The sequence below is a fragment of the Anguilla anguilla genome, chromosome 7 (assembly GCF_013347855.1).
Source record: "Anguilla anguilla isolate fAngAng1 chromosome 7, fAngAng1.pri, whole genome shotgun sequence".
NCBI lineage: Eukaryota > Metazoa > Chordata > Actinopteri > Anguilliformes > Anguillidae > Anguilla > Anguilla anguilla.
Genome location: NC_049207.1, coordinates 52,326,518 through 52,353,345, shown reverse-complemented (window position 1 = coordinate 52,353,345; position 26,828 = coordinate 52,326,518). Strand labels below are relative to the sequence as shown.

The following is a 26,828-nucleotide window of genomic DNA, read 5'->3' as shown; positions in this document are numbered from 1 at the left end:
CTCTTTCTCCGGCGCTGACACGCTATGAAAACAGACCTGATCCGCCCATTGAGCGGCTGATTTTGTCAATATCCTCACGAACAATAGCGGCTTGTTAAAAGTAAAGACCCTGTTTTGACAACGCAGAAGCGACGGTGGTTCATACCGCTACAGAGCAGAGCAGCACGAGTCCGTGGATAGCGTTTCAAAATGACATTTTGCTATTTTCAGAACAGGGAAAGCGCAGCACTATTGAACTAAGGTGTTTGGATTTACACATATGCGTGGCAGGGCTGTGTCTGTATTATGGCCAATCGGGTCAACACCTTGAAGAAAACCCTGCATTTGTGCAAACTGTTAATTCTGACAGGATCCCAACTTCATAATCATAATGCGTACAGCCAGGAAGACGTCACCAATAATATTAAAATATGAATTGGTTCCAAGACCAGCTGATATGCTTGTGAGGCTTGACGTTTCACTACTGGAGACCAGGTGGTCCTGCAGCCTCTCACCCAAAGTTCAAATGAAACCCACGACCGTGCATAGAGCAAATACATTCTTCTGAGAATGCCACCCACTCATTTAGATTTTCCACGACTGTTCTCTGTATTTTAAAATGTAACTATTGTTTACATCACAGAATGATTCACTGTCCCAACAAATTTATACAGATACTGATTTATGCATCCTCTCATTTTAGCAATGTTTTGAGCTATATGATTTGCGCTATGCGGAAACGTTCATTGGATTGCCTTCGTGAACCCAGAAAATTTGGTATTGCAGAAAAAACTGCCCTGTCGTGGTTTTATCTTTTTCAAATGAATACTTGCCCTTTTTTTGCTAAAACTAAAAAGCCACTTTAAATCTTCCCTCCAGGCCTCTCCTACATGTACCAAAATGGTATCCTTTAAAAGGCTCAAATAATAAATTGTTTTACAGAAAATCTGCGTAATGTGTTATATATTAATCATACTCGGAAGTGCTGAAAGACACTTAAAGAGTTCAACAATGTGAAGAATGCAGAGGTGTCTTTTTTTCAGTGGGCTAAATGTTGTTAAGGTCAACAAGTGCACAACTGCGTTGTGCCAAAACATGAGGTCTAGTTCTCTTCATCAAGTTGTATGAAATACAGATATTCCCTTTCATGTTTCAGGGTTCGAGTAAATGGCTTTCATTTCAAGTTTAATTTGACTTTTTATGGCATTCATATTTCCGAGATTTCTAAAAAGGAATTTGGGTGAACATAATGCCAAACTGCAGTGACTTCTGCTGATGCTGATTCCTTTGTTCCAATAAAAAGGAATGCATGTTGATCATCAAATGCCACAATTACAGTGATTACTTATTTAGCAGTTTCTCTGATATGTTCACAGTGTATAATAATTATGTATAACTGCACACAATAATAAGGTTCATCGATGTTTATAATGTGAATGTAATTGTTATATCTGTTTGTGATGAACAGAACCAATAACAGCTGGTTTTCATTTCTTGTTTGCAGACAATGCCATCTATTTCAGAAAATGACAGAGCTGGTAAGTCTTTGTTTGTTTTTTGTATACGAAAAGAAAAATGCCGTGTTTTCAACTCCAACCATAGGATGTCACGTGAATTACACTGTTGTCACTTTTCTGGCCATAGACAGCACTCATCTACCTTTAAAATTTAAACCACCTGTTGTCAAGCTTAATCTTCAAAGCTTATTGTTATGGGATGGTACTTTGTAATCACTGAAGCAACAAACAACACAGGAAAAAACAATAAAAAGCAAAACAGAAGCAGTCACTTCTGCTTTCAAAAATGATTTGGAACATTAAATCTTTTGTTGAATTTTAAATAACGATTACAGTAGCTGAGATTTTTCCACAGTGATGTTTGTTGAATGCATTCAAGATGGACGAGTTTCCTCTATTTGGTCATTCTAGTTTTCTCACATAGTCAATCTCTAAAGGAATATGTATCACATAAGATGAGATCCGTTTGACCTCCTGGATGATTCTCACAATGTATTAAATCCCACCAAAGTGGTACTGTAAAAAACATTAGAAGAACTAAATCTCACCTTTGCATTCAATCATTAACAAGGTACATAAACCTTATCGTTAATTCTGCTTAAAATGGCACTTACAGTCAGTCTTCACCACTGATTGTTTATAGCCGTCTAGTCGTTTTCTCGATGACTTCAATATAGCATAATTTACGAGGAGAACCGGTATTACCATTACACTACTATCTGCGTTTGAGAGTACTCCCATACATTCCAGCTTGACAGGACACCCTAACATCGTTACGATGTTTATAATCAGTCAGGGGTCTGAGGGGAGATCCACCGAGTTTGTAAACAGTTTTCTGGTAGTGGAGAAGCGATCTGCCTGTTCGGTCCGCGGACGTCCATTTGCTTTCACTGGCTGGGCTGATAAGGTACAGGGGGACGTGATCCCGACTCATGCCCTGCCTGCTCACAGACCCCCCAATCGTGTGAGAGATAAAAAGAGACTGTAGTCCTGGTCAGAATCCCCCGTTTCCTGCTGTAAAATCCCCCCCCCCCTCCCTGACCCACTAGGCCAGCATTTGCAAGAGGCCCATACAGCTTAACTGTAAATATTTGATTTGGTTAGAGACTGAGGCAGCAGACACCTGGACACTTGAAGCACAGTTGGCACATTTTTCCCAATTCTCCTCTTTTTCCTATTTTCCTGTAAATGTTATTGTGACGGCAGCCTGTGTTCAAGCAACATTTGCCTTTAACTTTGAATATAGAGTAAGTGTAAGGGTTATCCTTTTTCTTCATGAAGTGAAACCCAGTTCATTTGTTAATATCTCATATGATCTCTGCTGTGTGCAGTAGGAGCAGTTAGAATTAACACGTAGGCAGCTCATTGCAAAATGGTGTAAAATAATGCTAGATTGCTTTATTTGTGTGTGTGTCTGCTTGTATGTGTGAATATGCATTAGTGCATGTGTTTGTATCTTTATATTTGTGTGTGTGTGTGCCTGTTTGTATGCGTGAATATGCACTAGTGCATGTGTTTGTATCTTTATATTTGTGTGTGTGTGTGTGCCTGTTTGTATGCGTGAGTGCATGTGCTTGTGTCTTTGTATTTGCACGTGTGCGTTCAGTTTGTACAGGTGTCAGTACCATGTGACCTCACTAGGGCGGAATTCCCAGGTGGACAGTGGTTTCTAACCAAAGAACTCCTGCTGCCCTGCGGGCTCCGTGTCGGGATGAGAAGCAGTGCATCCTGGGACGAGCAGAGCTGAGACAGGGTCACATGTGCGGGCGCTGAGAACGCTAGTTATGAATTCCAGCATTCTGAATAAGCTGAAGCGGTCTGAGTCCACAGACGGTGAGCTGACGGTAGTCCAGTCATAACAGAACAGGACAGGAACAGGGTCTGGATCAGCAGCCTGGTTTAACTACACTGTATGTGCTGAGGAGCAGTTTCCATTCTTCTCATATTGTGGTGGACAAATGTTCAGGGCTGGCTCAACTCTATAATGAAAACATGTCACTGAAGGGGAATCTTTATGGGGCGTCGGGGGCAGAGTGGAGCCATCCAGGGTTAAATATCATGGAGCACTGGGGTTTTGTAGCGTAATGGAGGTCAGTCTTGGAGAGGTGAGGGGTTTTCCAGTAAGCAGGGCAAGTCTGTCCTGGACACAGTAAACTTTGGGATTGATTCACCATCCTAGCCCAGATCTCCATTGGGGCGTACAATAATATGCTCCCCATGAGTCAGATGAGAAAATAAGGAAATCTGAGACAAATGCCACACAGCAATACGCTGAAAATCACCGCTATATAAATCCGCTTATTTACATATCCAATGCTAACACATTTGATTCATGCCAAATTTCAGTTTGAATATTCATAATCCCTTCCTCCACAGTCCTTAAAAATATATTAAATACCGAGCCTGAGCCCTTTTCTATGAATCTCAATAATGAGCAGGTCCTGCCATCCGTCAGGTATCATTTCAGAAAGGTCACGTGTTCTTCTGGCACAGACAAATGGCTGAGTGAACGTGATCAGTGAGCGATCGGCGGGTTTGAAACGGCTCAACGGGCTGCTGCTTCCACTTCCCCTTCCTCTCGGGGGGTAATTGCAGGGCCGGCCGGGCAGGAGGACACAACAGCAGTGCGGTCTTTCACTGGAGCACAATTAGAAAGGGGATCTCCTCTGTAATGAGTGAACAGGGTAATGCTGGGGGGAGGAGGGAGAGGAGCTGGGGGGAGGAGGGGGGAGGACAGGGGGGCAGGGGGTGTGAATCATGCCTGAGTCAAAAGATAGTAGCGGGGGCCGTGGATTTGGTACCTTGTGTGAACTCTCTCTCTCCCCCCCTCTTCTCCCTTTTTTACTCACTCCCCCTCTCTGTCAGTCTCTCTCTCTTTGTGTCTGTCTGTCTCCCTGCCTCTCTCGGCTCCCCTTCTCTCTCCTGCCCTCCCTCCATCTGTCCATCCGTCTGTCCCCTCTCTCTCTTTCCTTCTGTCTGTCTATCCCACCTTGTCACTCAATCCCTCTCCCCCTTCTCTCTCTCTCTCTCCCTCCCTCCCTCTCCCCCTTCTCTCTCTCTCTCCTTTCCATCGCTCCCTGTTCTGTGCTTTGATGTGTGATCAGTCGTGCCTGCGAGCATTCCTCCAGGCTTCCTCGGGGCGGGCCCCAGAAAACAATGGACCCCTTTTTTTTCGGAGGGGTCGCCTTCACCTGCACCTGAGCGCCCAGCGTCCTCTCGCTTCGGGGGCGGACATGAAAGCGGCCGCGGACTGCAAAGCGCTCTGGGATATTAGCGCCGTGACCTGACAGACGAGCGTGAGCCAGCTTCCGCACGGCCGCGTGCCAAACTTCAGAGGGCCCCCACGCGCCCCCCCCCCCCCCCCCCCCCCCCCACGCGCCCCGCCCCCCCCCCCCCCCCCGCCCTCAGTGAAGCAGCTCTGTTCAGCTCGGCCGCAGATCGACGGGCTCAGGTGCAGGAGTCTATTTAAGGCCCCGTTTATTAACGCATAATCCGAGGACGCTGAGTCACTCCTCAGAAAGTGCCAGCTCATTGGATTAGCTCGCAGCGCAGCTAGCACTAGCTGCGTGAGGCGATATGGTGAAATGTTTCCCTATGACAGAAGCATGGATTTTGGCGTTCTTGCTGCACTCGTATTTTGCACGTGTGGACAGCGACCTCACAATAAGCTTTAGATTTCGTGCGTACGTGTAGCGTTATGCGGCCTTCCTTTGCGGCCTTGCTAATGAACCAGGATGCGTGCAGTGGTGGGAGAGACAGAGGGACCGCATCTGATTCCAAGCTAATTTCCCAGCTGAACTTCTGCCCATTCTAAAAATATCACAGTGGGAATATATACACACACAACACAATGTGGGCTGCGTTCCACCGATTCGGAGTTTGTGATCTATTGCTGAAATGTGGGGGGGGGTGGGGTGGGGTGGGGGGGTTTTGGCAGTTTCAAATTACATCAGCGACCAGGGAATGATGGAGACCGCTACACCTATTCCTGTTTAAACGAGCAGGGGAGTAGCCGTAAAAAAAAAAAAAAAGGAAGCCGTTTTTATCGTTCGAGCCGGTGATAAATCGAGGCGATTTTGGAACGGAGTGTTTGGAGCGTTCCATTGGCACGTCCCGTCTGCAGTCCGTCAGCAGGGGGGTTCCAGTCTGGCCTCTTTTCAGACGGCAAGTTTCGCACGTCTCGTCTGCACTTCCTCCTCCCCAGAACTCCCCGTGTGTCACTCCCTTCTTGTGAAAAATCGCTTCGATGACTTAAGTTTCTCGCGCTTACACACACTTGCTAATAGCTTTCTCCTGCTGTGATGTACTAGCACGAGGAATTTCTCCCACATCATTTTGTCGGAGGTGCTTTTTAATCAAAGCGGAATGGCACGGAAAAACGGAAACAAGAATAGGTCACATGATTAATTTAATTAATCTAACCATTACGAGTTTGGAGAGAGAAGACTGTTATGTGCTCTCTTACTCAAATGCAATGCTAATGGATACTGCTAAAAATACTGCTTATTTTCTCACCATTTTGTGTGTTTTATTTTTGTGCCAAATTACATGCCATGACAGTGATCTTCATTCCTGGTCCTGGAGGGCCACAGTGTCTGCTGTTTTTGTTTTTGTTTCTGCCTTAATATCAGCAACCAATTTCAGACCCAAGTAACCAGGTTAGGTGAGCTAACTGTGTAACCGACTGCTTTACCCGATCAAATAAGTGCCGAGGAACAACAAAAACCAGCAGACCCCACAGCCCGCCAGGACAGGACCGAAGATCACTGCCTCATGGGGACATTTTAGCAAAGCTTCAAATGTTGTTTGTTTATTTTTCTGTGAGAATCGTTCGCCCTTGGACACATGCTCAGTAGCTGAAGATTCTCTCTGTTTGTGTAAGACCGCGTTCCCAGACTTCAGACGGTCAAACCGTGACCTCCCAGCTCTCTCTCCCAGTAGCCTCTCACGTGCAGCCTTTGCCAGGTTAAACAAACAATCAATTTTTAATTTTACTGAACTACCTACCCGAACAAAAACAAAATGGATGCGTAATGTAGACCTGTTAGTGGGTCTCAGGTAGGACGGCTTAAGAGAAATCCTTGCGGTGTTTTTCCTTGGACAGGCAAGCTCCCTGCTGGATATGATACAAGCTGAACTGAATTAAGGGGAGGACATTTCCAACAATTATGTCTGCATTAAAACGACAAACAGCTCCACCATACTGCGTAGTTTTAAAGCTTCGGGTGAGGTGAGCATCTGTAATTCCTCTGTTCTCATCTCAATGTAAACCCGAGGACCGCAGGAAGTCTTTTCCTGTGCTTGAATGTGCCTCCACAGTTGAGTGGCCTAACATGCTTCAGATGCCTTTGGCTCAAATAAACACACTGGTAGATTTAAAAAAAAAAAAAAAGATTAACTATGAATAGATGTATTCTGTCAGAAAAAGGGGTGTGGTCTGGGTCCGTTTTTGTTCTCTAAGGTACAACGTTCTCTCACCAGGTCATATTTGTACCTTAGAATAATAATCTAAAAGGGTAAATAATCTAAAATGTGCACACCTTTGACGGTGCTACCCCAATGACAAGCCATTGTACCCCTATAGGTACAATTTTTTTTTCGGACACTGACTATGAATGGTCAATAAGGACACCACATATAAGTAAGTCTCCCTGTTTATCACCCATGATGAGTTTCATTTGACTTACTTGGAGAGGGAGAGCTGACTAGGAGCATGGCGAACACCCAATTTATAAACACAATTTTTTTTTCCGTCGCCAGCACGGCCACAGCTAATTCTGTGTTCTAAATTAAAAGTGTAAAATTGATTGTACGTTTCCGTATTAGATTAAGGAGATAAGCTATAATCAGAGGTATGTGTGCCTGTTTCTCTTGTTACTGAATAAAGGGCAAAGCACAGATGTCCGATCCAGGGAGGATATCTTTGTTACAGAACCAGACGTTCTTGCAGATGGCTGTACCAAAGGCCACATGCCACACATATCTAAGAACAAGAAAAAAAAAAAAGATTTCCTACTTTCTCTTGTAGGTCAAAATGTGGTGGCAGCTATTCTTTTTCTGCCACAGCACCGCCATCCCCCCCACCCATCTACTTTGGCCCCTCCCACAGCTTGACACCTCCCTCAGCAGTTTGGCGCACTGCAGTCCCAGAATGCCTCACGTTTGCCATAAACCTGCCTTTTATCACGCAGCCCTCTTCGGGTGCTGTGATCGAGGTCGCTGCGCGCACTGTGCGGCTATTTTAGAAATGGGAGAGGGCCCAGGCACTATAGGGGAGGTAAGGACCGAGAAACAGGGCCGAGATAAAACCATACTGTCTCTATCTCTCTCTCTTCTCTCTCCCGCAACAGTAGCAGACTACTTTGGCCTGCACTCCTGTTTAGTTTGAGCTATTATTTCCCTTAGTTTTCTGTCTGGTAGTCGGTGTTTCATCTAAAAGTACACACAAATCAAACATGCTAAATTGGTCTTCATTCAGCACTTTTTACCCTCCTCTCAGGCTAGTCAGAAGCGGAATAGCCACCCAATAAAACAAATAGACTTTTAGTGCCATTTTAACACAATGATTGAGTCTTTGTAAAAAATAAATTATGGGAGAATGGTGCTTGATGCTGAAAAAACACCCTATTATGGCATCAAAGCTATGCAATGGAAGAAAGATTCACACATCTGCAAGAGATTACACTTAGAGAGTTCGAGTGGTTCGGTGCTCGTAATTTTACTCATTTCCGATAAAGAGCATGAGCTTAGCGGGCGAGTTTAACTGAAATTTGTAGCGAAAACACAGCTCTGTGTCATCGACAGCCCATATATCCGCGAGCACTTTCTTTAACTGCCTAAATTTGTCTCGCTCGCATGATCTTATTTTCTCATTTTGTATATTAACACGCAAGTGAAGAAACGCAAACGACCAAACACTCACACACACACACCACGTCAATTAATTCCTTTCTCTGGCTGCTGCTACTACGAGAGCAGTAAAGGGGGGGTCCACAGTCAACTCAGCAGGGAAAAACTATCACAGTCAAAGCCAACTCTGAAGCATTCCATAGTAGGACCTTCAGGGCTTTGCAAAATGTGCTCGACCCACAACGGCCACCGAGCAGACGCATGACAAATGGAGCGACACACCAAGCTCTGAAGCACTCCAGGGGAGGCTGCGTGAAGCTAGGCCCGGTGGGACTGAACAATCCAAAAACTATTCTATCTGCCTTGAACGGCACGAAGTATGAATCATTTAAGTTGAGACTTAAGGAATTTTTTCTTGTGCGTAGCCTTTGCTTTTAAGACGCTACATGGCGATGCAGCCTGGCTTCATTGGAAAGCTGGCATAAAGACAAAGCTGATCGATAAGGTGTGCGAGCAGTAGGCCTAACGACCTTACCGCCGTCACTCAGGAGTTTAGCTGCGTGTGCGTACGCATACGGGGCCCTGGCTGTGTCGGGCTTAATTCTGGCCGAGCGGCTGAGCTTGCATAAAACGAAATGTAGTCTGAGCGTCTCACTTTATCGTGACGAAATAGGAGAGGTCCCCTTTAAATACCGCCAATAAAGAGCGCGCTCGTGCAGCGGCTACCGGCGCTAGCAACCGCTTCCAGACACGGCCCCTCCGTGGGCTCACCGCCAACTTTCCATATCGGCGTGGCCGTGGAGAGCGTGGTGTAGTACTCTCTCCCCGCTGCAGAGAGGGGGGGGGGGAGAGAGGGAGAGAGGTAAGGGAGAGAGGGAGCGTGAGGGAGAGAGACAGAGAGAGAGAGGGAGAGACAGAGAGAGAGGGAGGTAGAGAGAGAGTGGGGAGGGAGACAGAGTGGTAGGGGAAGAGGGAGAGTGAGGGAGAGAGATAGAGAGAGAAAGGGAGAGAGACAGAGAGAGAGAGGTAGAGACAGAGAGAGAGAGCTGCACTGAGAACGCTGTCTGGAGATGATGCACAGGACAGGAGGGTGTAGCGCGAGCAGCAGGATTTGGGTGCAGCAGCAGTAAAACACACACGCGTATACCTGGGGGGGGGGTGGGAGGGCGGTTGGGTGCTTGAGCAGGGAGAAGCCCGGCGAGCGATGAGAGAGAGAGAGAGAGAGCGCCGCAGCGAAGCGGAGAAAAAGCGTTCCCTCCAGCGCGTGGCCAGGCGAGCCGCAGTATGTCCCAGGCGGTGAAGCTGCTGCTCCAGCGCTCCTTCAGCGATCACATCAAGCACTCCCGCGCCCGGGCGCTGGACCTGATCAGCAGGGGCGCCAGGGAGAGGCGACTCGCGGGTGAGCCCGGCTCCTTACTTACGCGCCCCCGCGCCCGTCTGCGTCCGCACGCCTGCAGCATGAATGACAGGGGGACAAGGGGGGGCCCGGGGGGGGGGGACGGGGGACAAGGGGGGCCCGGGGGGGGGGCGGGGGACAAGGGGGGGGGAGCTGATCAGTCAGGGAGGTGGGAGGATTTCTACTATGCATGTTTTTTAGCCCATCCAGTGTCCTTGTGATTTGCCGGTTTAATTTGTGAAATTACAATGAGGCTACATGATCATGCTGAATATATTAAGTACTTGTACTGGTATTATTTTATTATATTTCTTTTTTTTGACTAACTGCTTAAGTTTTAGTAAAACATGACAACTCTATGACATTAGTGAATATCTCATTCAGTGCACATACTGTAAATGAGCAATCTCAACCACAGAAAAAAAACATCCGTTTGGTTATGATGTCCGGAGCTGGAAGATGATGTTAGCTGCTCGATACAGGAAATTGCTGTGTCATCTCAGAACTGGCAGAGGAGAGATTTTAAAGACCCAGGGAAAATATTGTCAGCAGATGATAGTTTGTTCAAATGAACTGTTTTATTATTACATTTTTGTTTCATTACTGTATTTCGAATCTAAACAGCCTTATGTGGTGTATAATTACAAAGATACAAGAGCATGCGTAGACTACTTATGTGGGACAAATTGACCGCATCTTGTTTCTAAGTGATGTCATATAAATAGTGACTTCTGGGAAATCTACAGAACACTCTGGAATATGATGGTTGTGAGACAGTTGTAAGAAGGGAAACCCATATTAATATGGGGTATCAGTATATTTATTACACAAGAAGCATTTATAAATGTCTTTATTATGTAATATTTCACTTAGAATCAACAGGGCTTGCATTAATAACATAATTATTCACATAGTTCTATCATCACCTTTTTCATATTCTTAACCGGACTCATCGGTTGTTTTGGTTTGTGTTTGTATGTCTTTACACTTTAAGAGCAAAGGTAATTTCTTTTTGGATTTGCCTCGATGAACCCCATTCCCTTCATAAAAAGCAAGCCAGGCAGCGACGTGTGCAATTCACTGGAAATGAGTTTGTAACGCGTTTCATTTTCCTGATGAAGGAAACAAGCTTCTGGAGTCTCCTCTGGCTCACACACAGAATCATCCTCACAGCCAAATTACTGCCGGGGCTCGTTTGAGAGCTAACACCACTCAGTATCAGACCACATCTCTTTATTTCTTTTTCTTTGATCACACACTGATTCCTTCTAGCCAGATTTTGACCCATATAAAAGAAAACATTATCAACACAATGTGCGACTCTGATTCTTACAAGGCGTTGCACAGGCGTAAAGCGCGTCTGTGACACCGTTCAAATAGTTCAGAGGAAATCCAGTGAAGCACTCACAGGGCCACAATGTCCTTGGACTGTCCCAAAGCTCATTTCAACAGTAAAGCCGTCGTCTTTTCTTCTTAACAAAGACGATAGGTGTCAGAATGCATTTCAGGATGGTACTGAAGTGTAAATGGTAAATGGACTGCATTTATATAGCGCTTTTATCCAAAGCGCTTTACAATTGATGACTCTCATTCGCCAGAGCAGTTAGGGGTTAGGTGTCTTGCTCACTTTGACACGCCCAGGGCGGGGTTTGAACCAGCAACCCTCCGACTGCCAGACAATCGGTCTTACCTCCTGAGCTATGTCGGCCTGTGTGTACAGTGGCTCACTGAGTACTTACCCATCTGTTCTGTGCTGCTAGGAACAACTGTGAGTAATTATTACTCTGTGTGTGTGTGTGTGGGTGTGTATGTGTGATTAAGTCTTAGCTTCTAGGCCTAAGCATAAGCTTCTTTACACTGAAACCAATGTTAAGATTCTCAAAACGAAACGTAGAAGCTGCTGATGGTGTTGTGGCCAAAAATATAATTGGTTTTAATTAGATGGCAGGTCTTAGACGGAGCTGGCGTACTAGAAAGTATATTTTGGGAGAATATCAACTGATGCACAGTCTGCTTGCTTGGCACATCACAACGCCTCTGTGAAAGTATAATTGTGCAGTATGGCTTTCCATTTCTAATAAGTGGATCAGCCCTAGCCAGGAGTTGTGAGATGCATTTGCCTGTGCACTAATGCTACACACAAGACCACACAGACTCACAATTACGCTAATCCCTTCTCCAAAAACCAACTGTTGCTCTCAAAAAAGAGAACAAGGCAGCACATCCCACAGTCTGTTAAAAAACAGATTAATCGCATTGAACTTATTATTATTTATTAGGCATTCAATAATCTGAATTCAATTCCAAGTGGTTTCAGCTACAAAGCCATAAACATGTGGTATGTGCAACTTTGTTCTTTTTCTTTTTTTGAGTGTGTGCTTGTGTGTGTGTGTGTGTGCGCGCGCGTGTGTGTGTGTGTTTGTGTGTACATGTCTGTTTGCGTGCGTCTTTTGGATTCTCTTTATTATCCTTTTCATGTCTACCCTTTAAGGTCCAAAAATAGCCAAGTTTACAATGTTACACAAGCCATTTACAACAAACATCAGTGTGGACAAATTGCTTATATGTAACAAATTGATTTTTAACTCTTGTTTTGATCTACAAAGAAAAGTTTTTCTTGGAAAAGAAGCCGTATTACTAGTCACAATTCATTTGGCACAATTATAACTGCCTCACTTTAAAATACTTGCTTTGACTGTGTTCAATATTGTACGTTTTTCAAGTACAGCTACATTTGAAAATATTTGTGAAGTTGTGAAGTAACGTGACTTATTGAGCAAAGCAACTCAAAGTAAACAGAGCGCTTTATCTTATGCTTTGGGTTGACAGAGGTCCTGAACGCATTCCTCATTTTCAATGGACCTCGCTAGTACAGCGAGTACAGCTCTTTTCATCCACTTATAAAAAGATAAATACTCCAATAGAGTGCGTCATCTGCTGCAGCTACGCTCCCAGAAGAAAGGGTTCCAAGCAGATCCACTGTGTCTCCATAGAGGAACCACATCTACACCAAGGGGACTTTGTCAGGGCATAATGATAATGATAAATGATAAAAATGAAGCAGAGTAGTAATCTGGGTTAAGCTGTGAAGCCAAACTTTCCTCTTCCTCCTCCTCCTCCTCCTCCTCCTCCTCTCTTTCAGTCAACTCCCCATAGGTGTTATGATGCACATGCTGAGGCATCCATTTTGTATCTGTGAGCGCACGTCCATTGACTCATTAGAATCAAGACATGTAATATTGTACAGGTAATTGTATGAAGCTTTGAGTGCTCAATTATATCAATTAATAAGTCATTTTATTAACTAAATACGCTGCGACAATCTTGTAAATGAATTGAGTGTGTAAATTGCATGGCAATTAAAAAAAATATTTCAATCTTTAATCAGCTATGCGGTTCATGGTTTTCAATAACAACTGGGTTACGTAATTATAATGGTAATTAATTCAGGCAGCAGTAATTAAAACAGTTAACATTCCACCTAGACGTGTATATATGTGCAGGATAAATACATTCCAGATGTTCAAAACCCCTCTAGCATTACTGAACACTTTGGCCTATATGCTTTATTTGCGTTCTCCTGGTTTATGATTTGAGAGTCATAAAGTTCTGCACATTCTATGGACTTTCCAGCTCTATGGCAACTGCTCAACAAACCTCCAGAAACAAGGTTGCAACATGTAAGCAATATCCGTAGGTAAATGTCAGGAACAGAATTTCTCTGCAATCTGACAAGCAGAGGTGTGGGAAAGCCGCCAGATTTAAATCCTGCTCCAGGTTATGAGTGAACTGATTTATTGATATTACTGTCAGTGTGCTATATTTCATTAGAGATAAACGTATGTCAGAACAGCTGCTAATAAATGTTTCTACGATTTTTTTAATTTGTTAAAAATAACCTGTGTCTCAGTTAATGAAAATATAGTTGAAATATCGACATGTATATTTCTGTACAATATACCATATTTCACACAGCTCTGTTGTAATTTTATGAATGAGTAAGAATGTGCGAAATTTTTCAATGGCTAGTGAAATAAACAACAGTTTTTATACCACATTGCCTAAAACATCGGATGTGTTAGCATTGTTGGTAACAAAAATGCAATGCACATTTGTTGAGGTACAAATGTGTATTGAACAAAGATCATGTTCAGAATGAACAAAGATCATGCACCGTGTTTGGCTGGCACATGGTATGACTGCAGTGCGTGTTAAAGCAGGGGGGTGCTGAAGTTCACCCAAACGTGTTTTGTCTTGAAGGTGAATTCTGCACGTGAAAGTCACACGGCTGTGGTCTGCTCTTGTGAAAGCCACGGACGGGCACGTACCGTTGCATGTATCACGCTTGGCCTTCGAATGACTGGAGAGATGGTTGGGGGAGGGGGGGGGGGGGTTTCGCAGAGAAGGAACGTAGGCATGCTGTCTTTGTTTGCTCTTCGTGTTGGGTCATGCTTGTGTTGAGTTTCTTGGGGGGGGGGGGCTTCTTTACACCTGACTACCGAAAAATTGGGTAACTTTATGGCCCGATGCTCAAGCTAAAATGCTGCTAATCAGCCATTACGGTCAATATTCGTGTCGCTTTGGAAGTTCTCCTTAAAGTGAAGTAAAAGTTTATATACAATAAATGCTATTTTAAGCACCAATGGTACATATTTTGTTAGCATTAAAATGGCAAATATTAATATATAGGACTTGTTAGGTATCATTGCCTTCCCCCCCTCAGTTTCAGATGGAAATGCATTTGTGTCAACGTGTGAGCAATGAGCAATAGAACCTTAATACATCCTCCCACCATAGTACTGAACATACTCGGAAGGCACTGAAAGATGGGGGTTTCTGAAGCGTCAGCCGCAGCTGTGGTGAAGAAACATGCCCTCATTACCCTGGGAAATGCCTGAGCGAACGTCGTGTCTCGAGCGGTGCCAGTTCACTTCATCGTTATCGCGACTCGTGACGGTGCGGTCGGGTGGTACCGCGACCCCCTGGCCTCTGCCGGGATTTCGTGCGCTCCGCGCCAAGGCGACCGGGAGGAATCCTGGGTAGGCCGTAAACGGAAACCGCTCCGTGGACAATGCGCACCGCATTCCTGTCTGCCCTTACACGCGAAAAAAACGTTCCCTCCTTTGTCCGCGGTTTTGTTTTCCCGCTGAGCGGCGGGACACCTGAACCGCGGCCGTAATCCCAAAATACCGCTCAGCGCCTCGCCCCCTCTCCCTGACATCACACCATCCCTCAAGTGCAGGAAAAGCCCCCCCCTCCCCCCACCCTTGACCCCCGCGCTTTGTCAACGCGAAAAAAGGAGTCGTCATTATTTCAATTACTGGTTGACCTCAGAAGGAGCGCAACTCTAAACCGAGCGTGCTGAACTCAGACACCTTCCGAATCTGAAGAGGCGAGCACTCAGCTTAACTGTAGTCTGTGTGTGGTAGGCCCCAAACCCATCCCCAACCCCCCAACCCCCCTGCAGTTCAGTTCTGTTCAGTTAAGTTTCAAGTGCAGTATGACTCTGTAGACAGGCAATGGCCAATATCCACAGGATTACTAAACGGGGCGTGGCAGTGGCACACATTTGAGCTGGGCACCATACGCTTCTATATCCGGCGGTAGAGTGAATTACATTCGGCCAAGTTAATTCAACATTAATACAGTTGCATGCGATATAGCCTACCACTTTCCAAAAGATTACCAGTTATCGCCAGTGAAAGATTTGCCCCCTCCACCAGTCAGTGCTAGCTCATATGTAGGACCGTGTACGCAGTGTGGAAAATAGTCACTGATTCAATAGCAAGGGCATCAGAGGAAACACTTCAGCTCAACTGATTCTCACACAGAAAGTAGTTGGCACAGTGGTCACCAATAATTGGCTATTACACATTGCAGATATTTAAGGCTTTAGCTTTTGAATTGTTTCAGTGCAAGAGCCAAAAGTAGATTAAAACAAAACAAGATGCCCCTCACTAACTTGTTTGTGGGGTTTTTGTTTCATTGTCAAATTTTTGTCTGCAATCCAAAACCAGAAAACCAGCTGGTTTGAATTCTGTCAAGTAACCGCAGGCACTAATTTATTTACTTTCATATCAAAACACTAACTCACAGTCAAAACTGCCCATAAAAGTGAAACTCTTACCTCATGAAATAATCTAATTCTGCCGATTATTGCTTGACACTTGCATGAAAACAGACTGTCATTTTGATTGGCCCACAAGAAAGTGCTGCCATCACCCATTTTGGCTGATGGGAATGTTTTCAGAGAGTGGCAGGGTCCATATCCCATATTACATTAGGCTACGTTTCTCTAAACTACTTCTGCGAGTCTCCCCCTTCTTCCCCTTAAGAAAACACAGTTACCGAGCTTTTAACAAGCTGTGATGCCCTCTGGCAGTGTGCAATGAAAGCCTATATTTTACTGCACATTATAACACATTGGCAGACTATGGTCTTCTAATGAGCCAAGAATGCAATTTCTAGCTTTACATAAAAACACACGCGAGTGTGCCATTTGAATGTTTGCATTTGGAGTCCGCTGAGGTGCGAACTCCGGTCTGGTCGAAGCGCGTATCTTAGTCACTCACTGTGGGGACGGGCCCTGTACTTGTCCAGTGTTGTTCATATTTGTGTATACTGTGAGTGCCTGAGTCCTAAGACATCACCCCAGCACAGGAACACAAATGCATATTGGGCATATTTCTGCCTGGCTTTGGCGGGGGGGGTGGGGGGGGTAGGCTCCAACTCCCCTCAACGGAATCACTGGAGCTGAACTTTAACCAGACTGAAACCAACCCGGCAAGATAACCTCCCGCTGACAGGGCGGCTGGGTCTCCTCTGCCTGCTCTGGGGAGAGAAAGGCTGGTGGTTTTGGGTTTCACTGACCGCCATGGTCCTCTCTCTCTGTCTCCACCGGGGAATGAGAGGAGGGGCTCGTGACGCTCACTGTTCGATGGCTGTCCAAATGATGTGCTTTCTCTTTGAGCTTTTTGTCGTCCCCCGTACGTAGGCAATGAGCATTATCTACTTTTCTAGTTTATTACCTAATATAACCTGCTTAAACTTTTTGATTTGCTGTGATAGATCCCTTACTACATTTCTGTTACATCAATTCTACCTTTCTGCACCGGATGGGCCAGTGGAGGATGGGCTTCCCCTCGATAGCCGGGTTTCCATTTTGATCAGCCAAATTCAGACCAGATTTTTTTCCCCCCCATTTTTGCCCTTCTGTTACTCTGTAAAACATCTTTGTGACAGTTTTCTGAGCAAAAAGCACAACACAAATTCAAAAAATTGATTTGATTTTGATGTGATTTGATATTTTGATTGAGGACAGAGAAGGGAGAACAATAGGGAAGAGCTCTGCTGGAGGTCCTGTCTCGATCCCCACCAAGTCCTGAACACGGCCCATCGCCAAAGTGCCTGGGTGTTTCCAGAGCTTGGCTCTTCCTCCTGAAACTTTAGGGAGGGTCTCTGTGGGGTACGGTGGTCACTGGCAGGGACGGTGCGGAATGCCATTAAAGCCGTCGGGGTCCTGAAAGGAAAAGGGGGTTCCCTCCGGGGCCCAGGGGGTGTGCCACCCGGACACAGGAAATGGGGGATCTGAGAGGGAAGGGGATTAAGTCATCCAACTGAGTCTTTGAGCAGGAAGTCGGCCGGGCCCACAGCACAAACTCCTCACAGGGAGCCGGACAATCAGCCGCTCCCCCCCCCCCCCCCCCCCCCCCAAAAAGCACCGCCCCCCGGAGGAGCCGAGGGAGACTCCCGGTGAAAGAGGCTCTGTAGCGCAGCGGTGAAAGACCCACCGTGGCCGTTACGCCACGCTCCGCCTTTGATGCGCTTTGTGTTGGCCACCTGAGCGTTCGTGATGGGTGTGATTGGGCCAAGAGGAGTGCAACTGCAACCCCCCCAGCCAACCCGACCCGCACTGGTTCCCCAACAAAATTTGATATTCATTATGCATTCATTCAAAGAAAAAAAACACACATAATTAAGTATATTCAAGAATTCAAATGAAGTATTAAGATTTTCATTTAATCATCCATACATTTCAAGAGATGGCTTTCCCATGACAAACAAGGTTTCCTTTTTAGGAAGAAGGTCCAAGCTCTGTTGCTTCCATTGCTGTTTGTCTTTCATATGATTAGGTCATCAATTCTGGAGAGAGAATGTGACTCACGGAGCAGAATATTTCTGTCACAAGAGGGGCTAAGGCTGTCTTTGATATCGCAACGCAAATAACTTAATCATTACCCAAAAAATAAATAAATAAAAACATTTGCAAAGTCTGTAAATGGCTGCATATGTCTCACAAAAAAAGCCCGTTCAAAAGATCAAAAAGTCTTAAAGCACATTCTGCTCTTGGTGTTCATGCACCATTGATTCTGATAAATTTACTTGAGCTTGTGAGTCGAAGAGAGATTTCATCCTTCTCTTACAATATCTCAACAACCGCAGCAAGTGTGATAAGCTCTATTCAACTAATAGTTTTTTTCCAAATGTTTTCACCTTTTATCTTTTGGCTTGCCAACAAGTTGCTGCTATGTAATACAAGACATGTGTATTCTCCAAGACTCTCCAATATAGCTACAAATAACGATGAAAAATGAATGTTTTGAATTTCTCCTGCAAGTCAGAGGGCTTGCAGAAAATCTTGAGCTCATACAAGAGAGATATTGTTTCCCAAATAGTTGTGATCTCCTGCCCACCCAGATTGCTCAAAGAAACGCTACCATGAGTCAGGGGTCAATTGTAAAGTTAACCTCAATAGTGCAAGATAATACAGGCTTTTTTTAAATACATAGATGAAGTTCAAAGGTCATGCCGTTGAATTTCTGGAGCACATACTAAAGGGAGCAAACTGTTCAAAAAGAATCTGAGTTCATTCTCATTTATCTTATATTTTATTCAGTTTTGTTTAAAATGTTTTTTGTTTCATTTTTTTTTTTACCAAGAACACCTTCCTGTGTATTTGTGCGTGTGTGTGCATGCCTTGTACCCAGAAAAATTTCCTCCAATGGTAATGTGACTTCGTGTTTGTTTTTCAGTCAGATTAATAAAAAATAATAATAATTCACAAAACAGCAACTAATAAGTTTTATTTTGTTGTTGTTGCCTTTGGCCTTTTGGATGGCCTTGTCCTTATCACAGTTTCCACTGTGAGGCCGTCTCTCTGGGTCTGTTTCATGGGGGTCTGCTTCAGCAGCTTATCACACTGATTCCTATCTCCATGCAAATGAGCGACGTGCTGCTGGTCTGTGAAAAAGGACAGAAGCACACGGTCACAGCACCACCCGCGTCCCGCTTTCAGTTTTAATGAATGACCGATGAGTAATTAACTTTTTTTTAAAACTCTGGTTCCCTTTGGACTGTCATTGCATAAATATGCGACTCCCCCCCCCCCCCCCCCCCAAAAAAAAGAGGAAAAATGAGATGGATTGGGAAACTGCTTGTGAAACAGCAGTGAGAGGCTCACAGGACAGACTTGGGGGTCAGATCCACAAACGAAGTGTTTTCATGTACTCCTCTGCCTGTAATCACCCCCGCCCCCAACCCGTTCCCATTCGCGGCTCCCTCGTTCCCACCATGCTGTCTCTCACCTCACATCTCTGCCGAACGCAGAGGCAGGCGCCGTTATCTGCTGCCCCTCCACTCCCAGACCCCCCCTCCCCCACCCCGCCCCCCTCCCCTTAAGAGCAGAGCTCTGGGGCTCCGTGTGACCAGCGAAGCCAACACAGCCCGGCCTTTTCGCAAGCAGTCCGCTAGATCCGCTGCCCTCCCCCTTCCCTTCTTTAGCGGGGTGGAAGGGGGTGGAAAAGACCCTGAGATTCAACCCAAGACCATATGTCCCTGTTGCCCCGCTGGCCAGGGCAAGGGGTGGGGGCTTTACAGCTGGAATGTATTAATACGCACAATAGGATTTAGCCTTGGTGCACTCGACCCCCCCCCCCCCTTCCCAGAGAGAGAAAGCCCTCCTCACCGACTCCTGTTCATTGTCGCCCTTTCATTAACTCCAGAGTAAATAAAGCCACACTACAGGTCACTGCCATCGGGGGGGCGAGCCGCCCAAATATTGACAGTGCATCAGGTCGCTCCCGACAACCTAAAAACAACAAGACATAATCTGCCATGAGCGGGCTTCTGTGAGCCTGTCAGATAAGAGGTTTTAACAAGCTGGCAGCACTTACCACTTAAATGGTGCCTGTTCTTACAGGTCCCTTACAGATCACGGTAGAAAAATGGAGAACTATTTCACCTGTACACTGGAATTACAGGTGACATTTACAAGTCATTATTGTACTACCTCACTGCGGTGCGAAGTAGTTCCAATCTCGTAAACTGGTGACAAATGAACTGCCGCCATTTTAAGTGCAGACTTAAAATGCTGTTCTCAGCGTATCTAGAACTCATGCTAGAGTTTGGAAACTTAAGTGAAATCTAGTCAAATCAGAACACATACAATACCATTATGAATACTCATGACTAATGCATATTACTCCAGGTGTGTTATTATTGAATTGGCAAGAGCAGATAGTTCAGCATTGTGATGGGGATGTCATCAAAATGCTTATTAATAAATCTGGAAGAGTACTTTATTTGCCTTTGCAAGTTTTATCCAGAAATTACAGACATTCAAATGTCTGCATAATGTGCAGTCTTATCTCTGAAGATAACAGTGAAGAAGTAAGGAAAAAAGTAGGAAAACCCTGATTTAATGATCAGACACAGCAACAACCTCAGAGTCAGACTACACACTAACATATGCAACCAAGGACATGTGTGCTGGACCTATATAATGCATGCATGGATGTGTGTTTGCGGGCAGGTCAAAACAATGTACATTAAGAGGAAACTGCACTCATCAGAGTATAAAAACAAAACTCATAATCATACAAATACAGCTCCCTAAATTTAAAATATGTTGCGATACAAAAAATATCCTCAAGCAGGGTAATATAGAAGCTACAGCCTTGCTTAACAGGGCAAACATGAAAATGAAAATGATAACTGCCTCTTCAGGCACAGCTACACTCCAGTTTAAAAATAAACTGGAAAAAACGGTTGACACGTGCAAGAGGATTAACCTCCCACAATTTAAGTAAGAAATAGAGCATCTGAGCTGACAGTTGTTCTGTGGAAGTGCATGCTGGGACATGCACATATTAGAGTCCCAGGCATTCAGCTTGGCAGCTGCCATTATGTACATCCAGGGTGGTGTTTTATAGACATTTTAAGCTTAAAAAAAGTGTTTTGAGGCACAGACGTGACAGAAACAATTTCTCAGTTTGGTGATCTAACCTTCAGTTTCAGTGGATGGAAATGGTGCATTCAAACATCACTTTGTTCATTTTAATAATGCAACTTTCTAAATTCAAATTTACTTCTTGACTGACTGTTAATTTTGAGTCTAATTTTGAGCCTTGGCTGGTTCAGAATAAAAAGTATCCTACTATGCAATGTAACCCTTTCGTAAAGAGAATGTCATTGAATTAGACTAGCACAAAGAATAATATTCCATCCGGTTGATCATCACTGGAACCCCCCCCCCCACCCTACATGGTGTCCTACATCACAGAGAAGTCGGGGGGTTTTTGAGTTCCTGTCCTTCCCCGTTAAAGAGGGGAGGGGTGGGGTGGGGCGGTGACTCAACCTGCCGGTAAATTTGTCCACGAAGCAACTGGCGTGACATGGGCCCTCGCTAATCGCTTCTGACCGCTCGATCTAACCGCACACCTGCACCGGTCCCAGCGTGACGCCTAATCCAATCAGAGCCCTTTTCACCGAATTTCACAGGCGGCCGCTCGGGGGCTCCAGGTCAGCAGTTAATAACGACGTTAAAATGTCCGACCTCCTCTGTTACTCCACTCCCCCCCCCCCCAAACTTCCTATTTAAACACAGGAACCCCCCCATCCTCCCCCCCCCCCCTTCTCCACCATGCGCATTTTTATTTTATCATCCTGCGCTGCTAAGTAGGTCAGGTTGTCCTTGGAAATAAATGAGCCAACTGCAGCCTCTCGTTCGGGGCAGAAGGTCTCTTATCAGCTAGCTTTTTTTTTTCTTTCGGAGAGACACCCCGTTGGTTGGTTCTCATCATTATTTTCGCGGAGCGGTTGTAAATCATCAGGGAAATGGCGCACTGCGCGGCGCGTGTTAAAACAGGAACGGCGGTGTTGAAACTGTTGAAGCCAAGCTCTTTTCGCTCCTCCTCCTCGTCGCGCGATTGCCGAAACTCGCCGGCACTGCGCTTGACAAACCATCCCCGGCCAGCAAGTTCCTCTTCCTAAGGAGCCACGGCGTAGTACTTGGGGGTCAGACCAAATCCCAATATCAAACCACCCTCTGGTATAAAGGCAACACAGCCTGACGAGAGTTGCGGTTTTACAGTTTGGATCTGTGCTTCTGCCCTGTAAAAACACAGTGGGGAAAATGCACTTGGCAGCACCGCAGCTCAGGCCCCTCAAATCCATGACATTCGCTTAAATAGGCGGTGTCAGACTTAAGCCTTCAATTTGTCACACAGCCCGTTTTGCGGCGAAGGCCGATCGCGGCGCTCAGCTGTTCGTGCTCGTTCCCATGTCAGAGCGGACAGGAGCTCCCGTGTGCTCCATCAGCTCGGTGGCGATGAAGCAACTTTACTTTACCCCACAACAGGCGGCCGTTTGTTCAACTTCACGAAACTGCAGCATTTGCCCAAAAAACTACACTACGAAAAAGCCAAATCCCATTGACCGTTTGGTGCAGATCCAGCCAATGGGATTTTGCTACTAATCTGCAGATGGGATTATAGCTGTATTTCAAACATCTTAACTAAATGTGATGTTGAAGGCAGCCGCACAGCTGTCGAGAATTACTGTGATCGCTTTTAAATGAAGTGTTCCAAAAGGGCCTTTTCCAGGTGTGTGTCCATGGGCACCTCTACACGTCTACAGTTAATTTGCTGGGACTCATCGCAGTACTTGCTAAATTGACTTGCACACTTATCCCAGTGAGAGGCGCGAAATGCATGTATGTGCCTTCGTGAACGTAAAAGCAGGTTGGGCTCATGGTATAGATCACCCATATACGAGAACTTAAAGAACAACCCCCTTAACTCTGATATGGTTGTTCCTGAGAAGTGTAAGCAAGAGTACTGTGTATGTGGCTTGTTGTAGAATACCCAGGGCTGGTGCACCACAAATGTGCTGAAAAATCAATCAGTTGGACTTAAAACTCACCCTATTGTTACCACCGCTGTTTACTGATCCTGTCCCTTAAGGTTATGAACTACCTTAACTTCATGACACAAAAATTTGGCGACTGTTGCCATCAACTATTGGTTATTGGCTTCTGGGGCTACAGTTGTTTGCAGTGGCAACAGTTTTGTAGACAGGATAACTAAACCCCTATGCCCCAGCTCAATAAATTCCTTGTTGTCTGATTCCATCCAGCGTGTATTTACAGGAAACAGAAACTGCTCGTAGACAACAGCCATTTTCAGCTGGCTGCTGGCAGTATCTGACTTCTATCAGGCATTTAAAGAATGCCTGATACCCATTCGCGGCTCGCGAGGCACTTGCAAATGCAACTGCACATGTGCACCGTCGCACGTAGGACCTGACACAGCGAACGGGCGCTAGGGGGTTCAGCTGATGAATGATTCCAGTGTGCAAATGGCAAATTTCAGCAGATTCAGCAGAATTTCAGACTCTCAGCAGACCCTCTGTAGACTTTAACTCACAGAAACGAAAATAACAAAACCAGAGCACAGATCAAAGTGTGTATGAGGCGTTACTGCATATACGTCTAGAGGGCAGAGGTGCTTTACCTCACCTCAACATTAAGAATAGAAGAAATCTGCATGCTAAAAAAAAGGGCTCTATTCCTCAACATTCTGAGATTTCTTTCAAAGAAATGTTCTTACAACTGCTTTACACAGCCGGGAATGTGACTGCAGACAAAAGGCAATTTCAGTGAAAGCTATAACACATGCCCACCACAAGAGCACATCAGGAGCTAAACAGAGGAGTTAGGTCCACCGTTTTTCTATACGGCTCTGTGGACTATTGATATTTGCTTAGTTTATCCTGAGCTGCCTGTCTGACAGAAATGGCTCTGAAAGTAACAGATTAGAGGATACCTGCAAGCTTTATTCTGCAAAATACAAATGAGGATATTGTCCACGATCACATTTATCTTCCTGCCGCTGAACACAAGAGGTGGTCAACCCTAAATGCAGAAAAAAAGACATTTTGTAATAACGTGATTAACTGGGTCGTGTGAAACGGCGCCTCATTTTTCAGAGGAAACGGAGGGCATAATTTTGGCCACGCTCCGGAAAATCAGGTATAATCAAGATAACAATGCGTGACCACATGCTTACTTGAGTGTACAGCTTAATCTTTTATCTCCATTATGTCTTGTTTAGGCTCGCAGACCTTCCACACCACACACAGGGTGAACGAGGAAAACGTTTTTTTTTTTTTTTTTCTTTTTTCCTGAAAATGAAAGGAAACACGGCCTACATCTAAGAGGCATACATCTGCCCTAAAGTTGACTAGTTTCTGGGACCTCATGTACAGTAGTGTATGACATGGAAAGAAGAGGAGGTACATGTATTTTCATGTACAGTATAATGGCACACAACACTTTGCAGCTATGATTTATATATTATTTCAAAAAAGGGATTTGGCACGTGTTTGGCAGCTGGACAGTCCCCTATTTGCTGTGCCAGGTCAGAATAATTAAAAAATGTCAGCCATTCTGGCAGAAAGGCTTTGCATGAAGATTTGGCTACTGTGGTAAGAGGCGAATCACCTGCATTTGGTCAAATATCATATCTAAACCCTCAGCATAGCCTAATTAAAGCCCAGAAAATGTGCAGAAGTTTCTTATAAAGTGGTTAAAACTTGCAGTATTTTGGAAAAGGCCAGTTCGTTGTTATGAATGCCTTTTTTAAAGACTCGTGACTTTTGTTACCTTTAACGCGTGCCTCGTCTTCTCTTGGGGAAAGCGCTTCGTATTGCATAATTACAGCTATAAATCATCACATAGTTTGCATGGCGGTGTGACACAGCTGATGTTAAGAACTGCAGTAGCGAGATTGCTGGGCCTACCTCAAAGTGACCTGTGAGTGCTTTCAGCGAGAATGCTGCCAACTCAAGGAAAAAGCAGCTATGATGTGCTATTAAGGACGATATTTAATTAGAATCGGGAATTTTATACAGTGCAGAGCAGCTCTGTTCTCCCAGAACCATCGCTCAACGGATGATAGTCTCCCATTATGTGAGATGTGATATGCAATACCATCGTCGCTATATGATTTCATGCAGAGAATTTGTCTGAAGTAAGGCTCAAGTGAGCGTTTTTCCGTGAAGCCCCTCCTACACTCTATCCGCTGTATTTTAGTATAGTCAATGTAAAACACATTATCACAAGATTGTTCTGAGTCTGTGTGAGTCTGTGTGTGTGTGTGTGTCTCTGTGTGTCTCTGTGTTCATTGTTCAAACACCACAGTCACTTGCATCTTGAGAAAAACAGCCATATGGACGCAAGCTTCAAAAATCTTGGGGGGTGAAATGAGCAGCCTTGCCATATTCCCTCAGCATCAACTCTGACTCTCTTCCAAACTATTTTGGAGAGCTTCCTGTGCATCTATGTCACCCTCTCTGCCTGCTTGGATTCTGCTCCTGAGCTCAAAAGGAAATCTTCACATTCACATTACCAGACTTATGCAAAATGTACCATCTGTATAATACTGCTATCACAAAGAAACTCCTGGAACAAAACCAGAAGCCATAATAATAACCGCATTGTAAGAGGCAAACGTGGGAACCCAGAGAGGCTGGATCACGGCCTTTTCTCTACATCTTTTCAGAGTTAAGCAAATAAAGAAAAACATGTTGTGAGCATTAAATATATTTCTGGAACAACATTCTGCAATATGTTGACCCACTATACTGTATGGTTATAGCAGAAATGGACAACACAACACCAGTAAAAACATATTTAGAACAGATATACGGTAACGCTTTCTTTCTCTGAAAGTAAACAAGGACAAACTGATGGCTATAGCATGACTGACTGATTGTCTGACTGCAACGCGCCTGGAATTTTGTTTTATCTTTTCAGATGAACGATAACTTTGAAGTCAATCCCACATTTGATATCTTAACTGTCCCTGTAACATGTGGTTTCTTTACTTGACCTAGTGTTTTTCACATTTGTCTCCCTAAATAAAGTTTGCACGTGAACCCCTAGACAACAATTTTGATTTGATACCAGTAAAGAAAATGGCAAAACAATTATGTTTGATTTTGGCCTGTAAAATTCCATATCTAAGGCCAGTTTTTATGTAAAAAGGGAGGGTCACATAATTAAAGTTTAGAGCTAAACTTGTGATGTTGAATGTAATCTTAATCTAATTTCCCCGGTGATTTCTGTAATTGCCTACCCAGATTGTGAAAGCGCCCTCTTCCTACCAAACAAAAGCTTCTTGTGAGAATGTTTCTCAATGTAGTAACATTTGGAACCATCTCAGTAAAAAACATTTTTTTACAAGAATCTAAAGGTTAGGGGTGATCAGCACAAAATGAGTGTGCAACACGAAAATTCCTCCCTAGACAGTTAAACAAGGGCGTTTAAAAAAAATAATAAAAATCTAATCTTCCACACACTGGAATAATTACCATTTTTTCACCAGTCCGATCTCATCGAGTCCCAAAAGCTTTTGACGGGTGACCGAACGGTGACTGTGCCGACAGACGTCAGGCAAGCTGCTGTTCTTTCCTGGGTTAACGTGGGAGAGAAGGAGCATCTCTCCGATACGCTGCTCGCACACTCTCTCACCCGCCATTCACTAAATCAACATGTCCCATATCTCCCAACCCAGGCATGACTAATTTAAGGAATATGAACTGGACATGTTCCAGCTCATTCAGTGGTTTTTACTTTTGTGGGGGGGGGGGGGTGGTTGGTTACCCTTGAAAATAGCAAACATTACTCATAGCTTTATTATGAAATGTTTTGAGCTTTTCCATGAATGCAGTTGTCCATCCGTTCGTATGACGCAAGACATCCCTGTGGCTTATAATAACAAAAACATACATAGTTTCAGAGGAGTATT

At 44.8% G+C, this 26,828-nt stretch overlaps 1 protein-coding gene and 1 long non-coding RNA gene across 5 annotated transcripts in view; one reads left to right on the top strand and one right to left on the bottom strand.

Moving 5' to 3' along the window:
* LOC118232147 (rho GTPase-activating protein 7-like) overlaps positions 1-26,828 on the top strand; it is an 80,211-nt gene that overhangs the window by 24,416 nt on the left and 28,967 nt on the right. The window contains exon 5 of one of the 2 annotated variants that reach the window (XM_035426799.1): positions 1,484-1,517. In XM_035426799.1, coding sequence (XP_035282690.1) covers positions 1,484-1,517 — 34 coding nt within the window. Of the gene's footprint in view, positions 1-1,483; positions 1,518-9,520; positions 9,745-26,828 lie in introns of those variants that run through there. The other variant, XM_035426800.1, reaches the window with a different exon arrangement.
* The window catches only part of LOC118232148, a 74,676-nt gene that overhangs the window by 43,607 nt on the left and 4,241 nt on the right, over positions 1-26,828 (bottom strand). For 2 of the 3 annotated variants that reach the window (XR_004766222.1, XR_004766221.1), the window contains 2 exons: positions 19,706-19,828; positions 18,682-18,981 (listed from right to left, as the gene is read on the bottom strand). The exons of the other annotated variant lie outside the window; for it this stretch is intronic. This is a non-coding gene — a long non-coding RNA (uncharacterized LOC118232148). Of the gene's footprint in view, positions 1-18,681; positions 18,982-19,705; positions 19,829-26,828 lie in introns of those variants that run through there. 3 annotated transcript variants of the gene reach the window in all.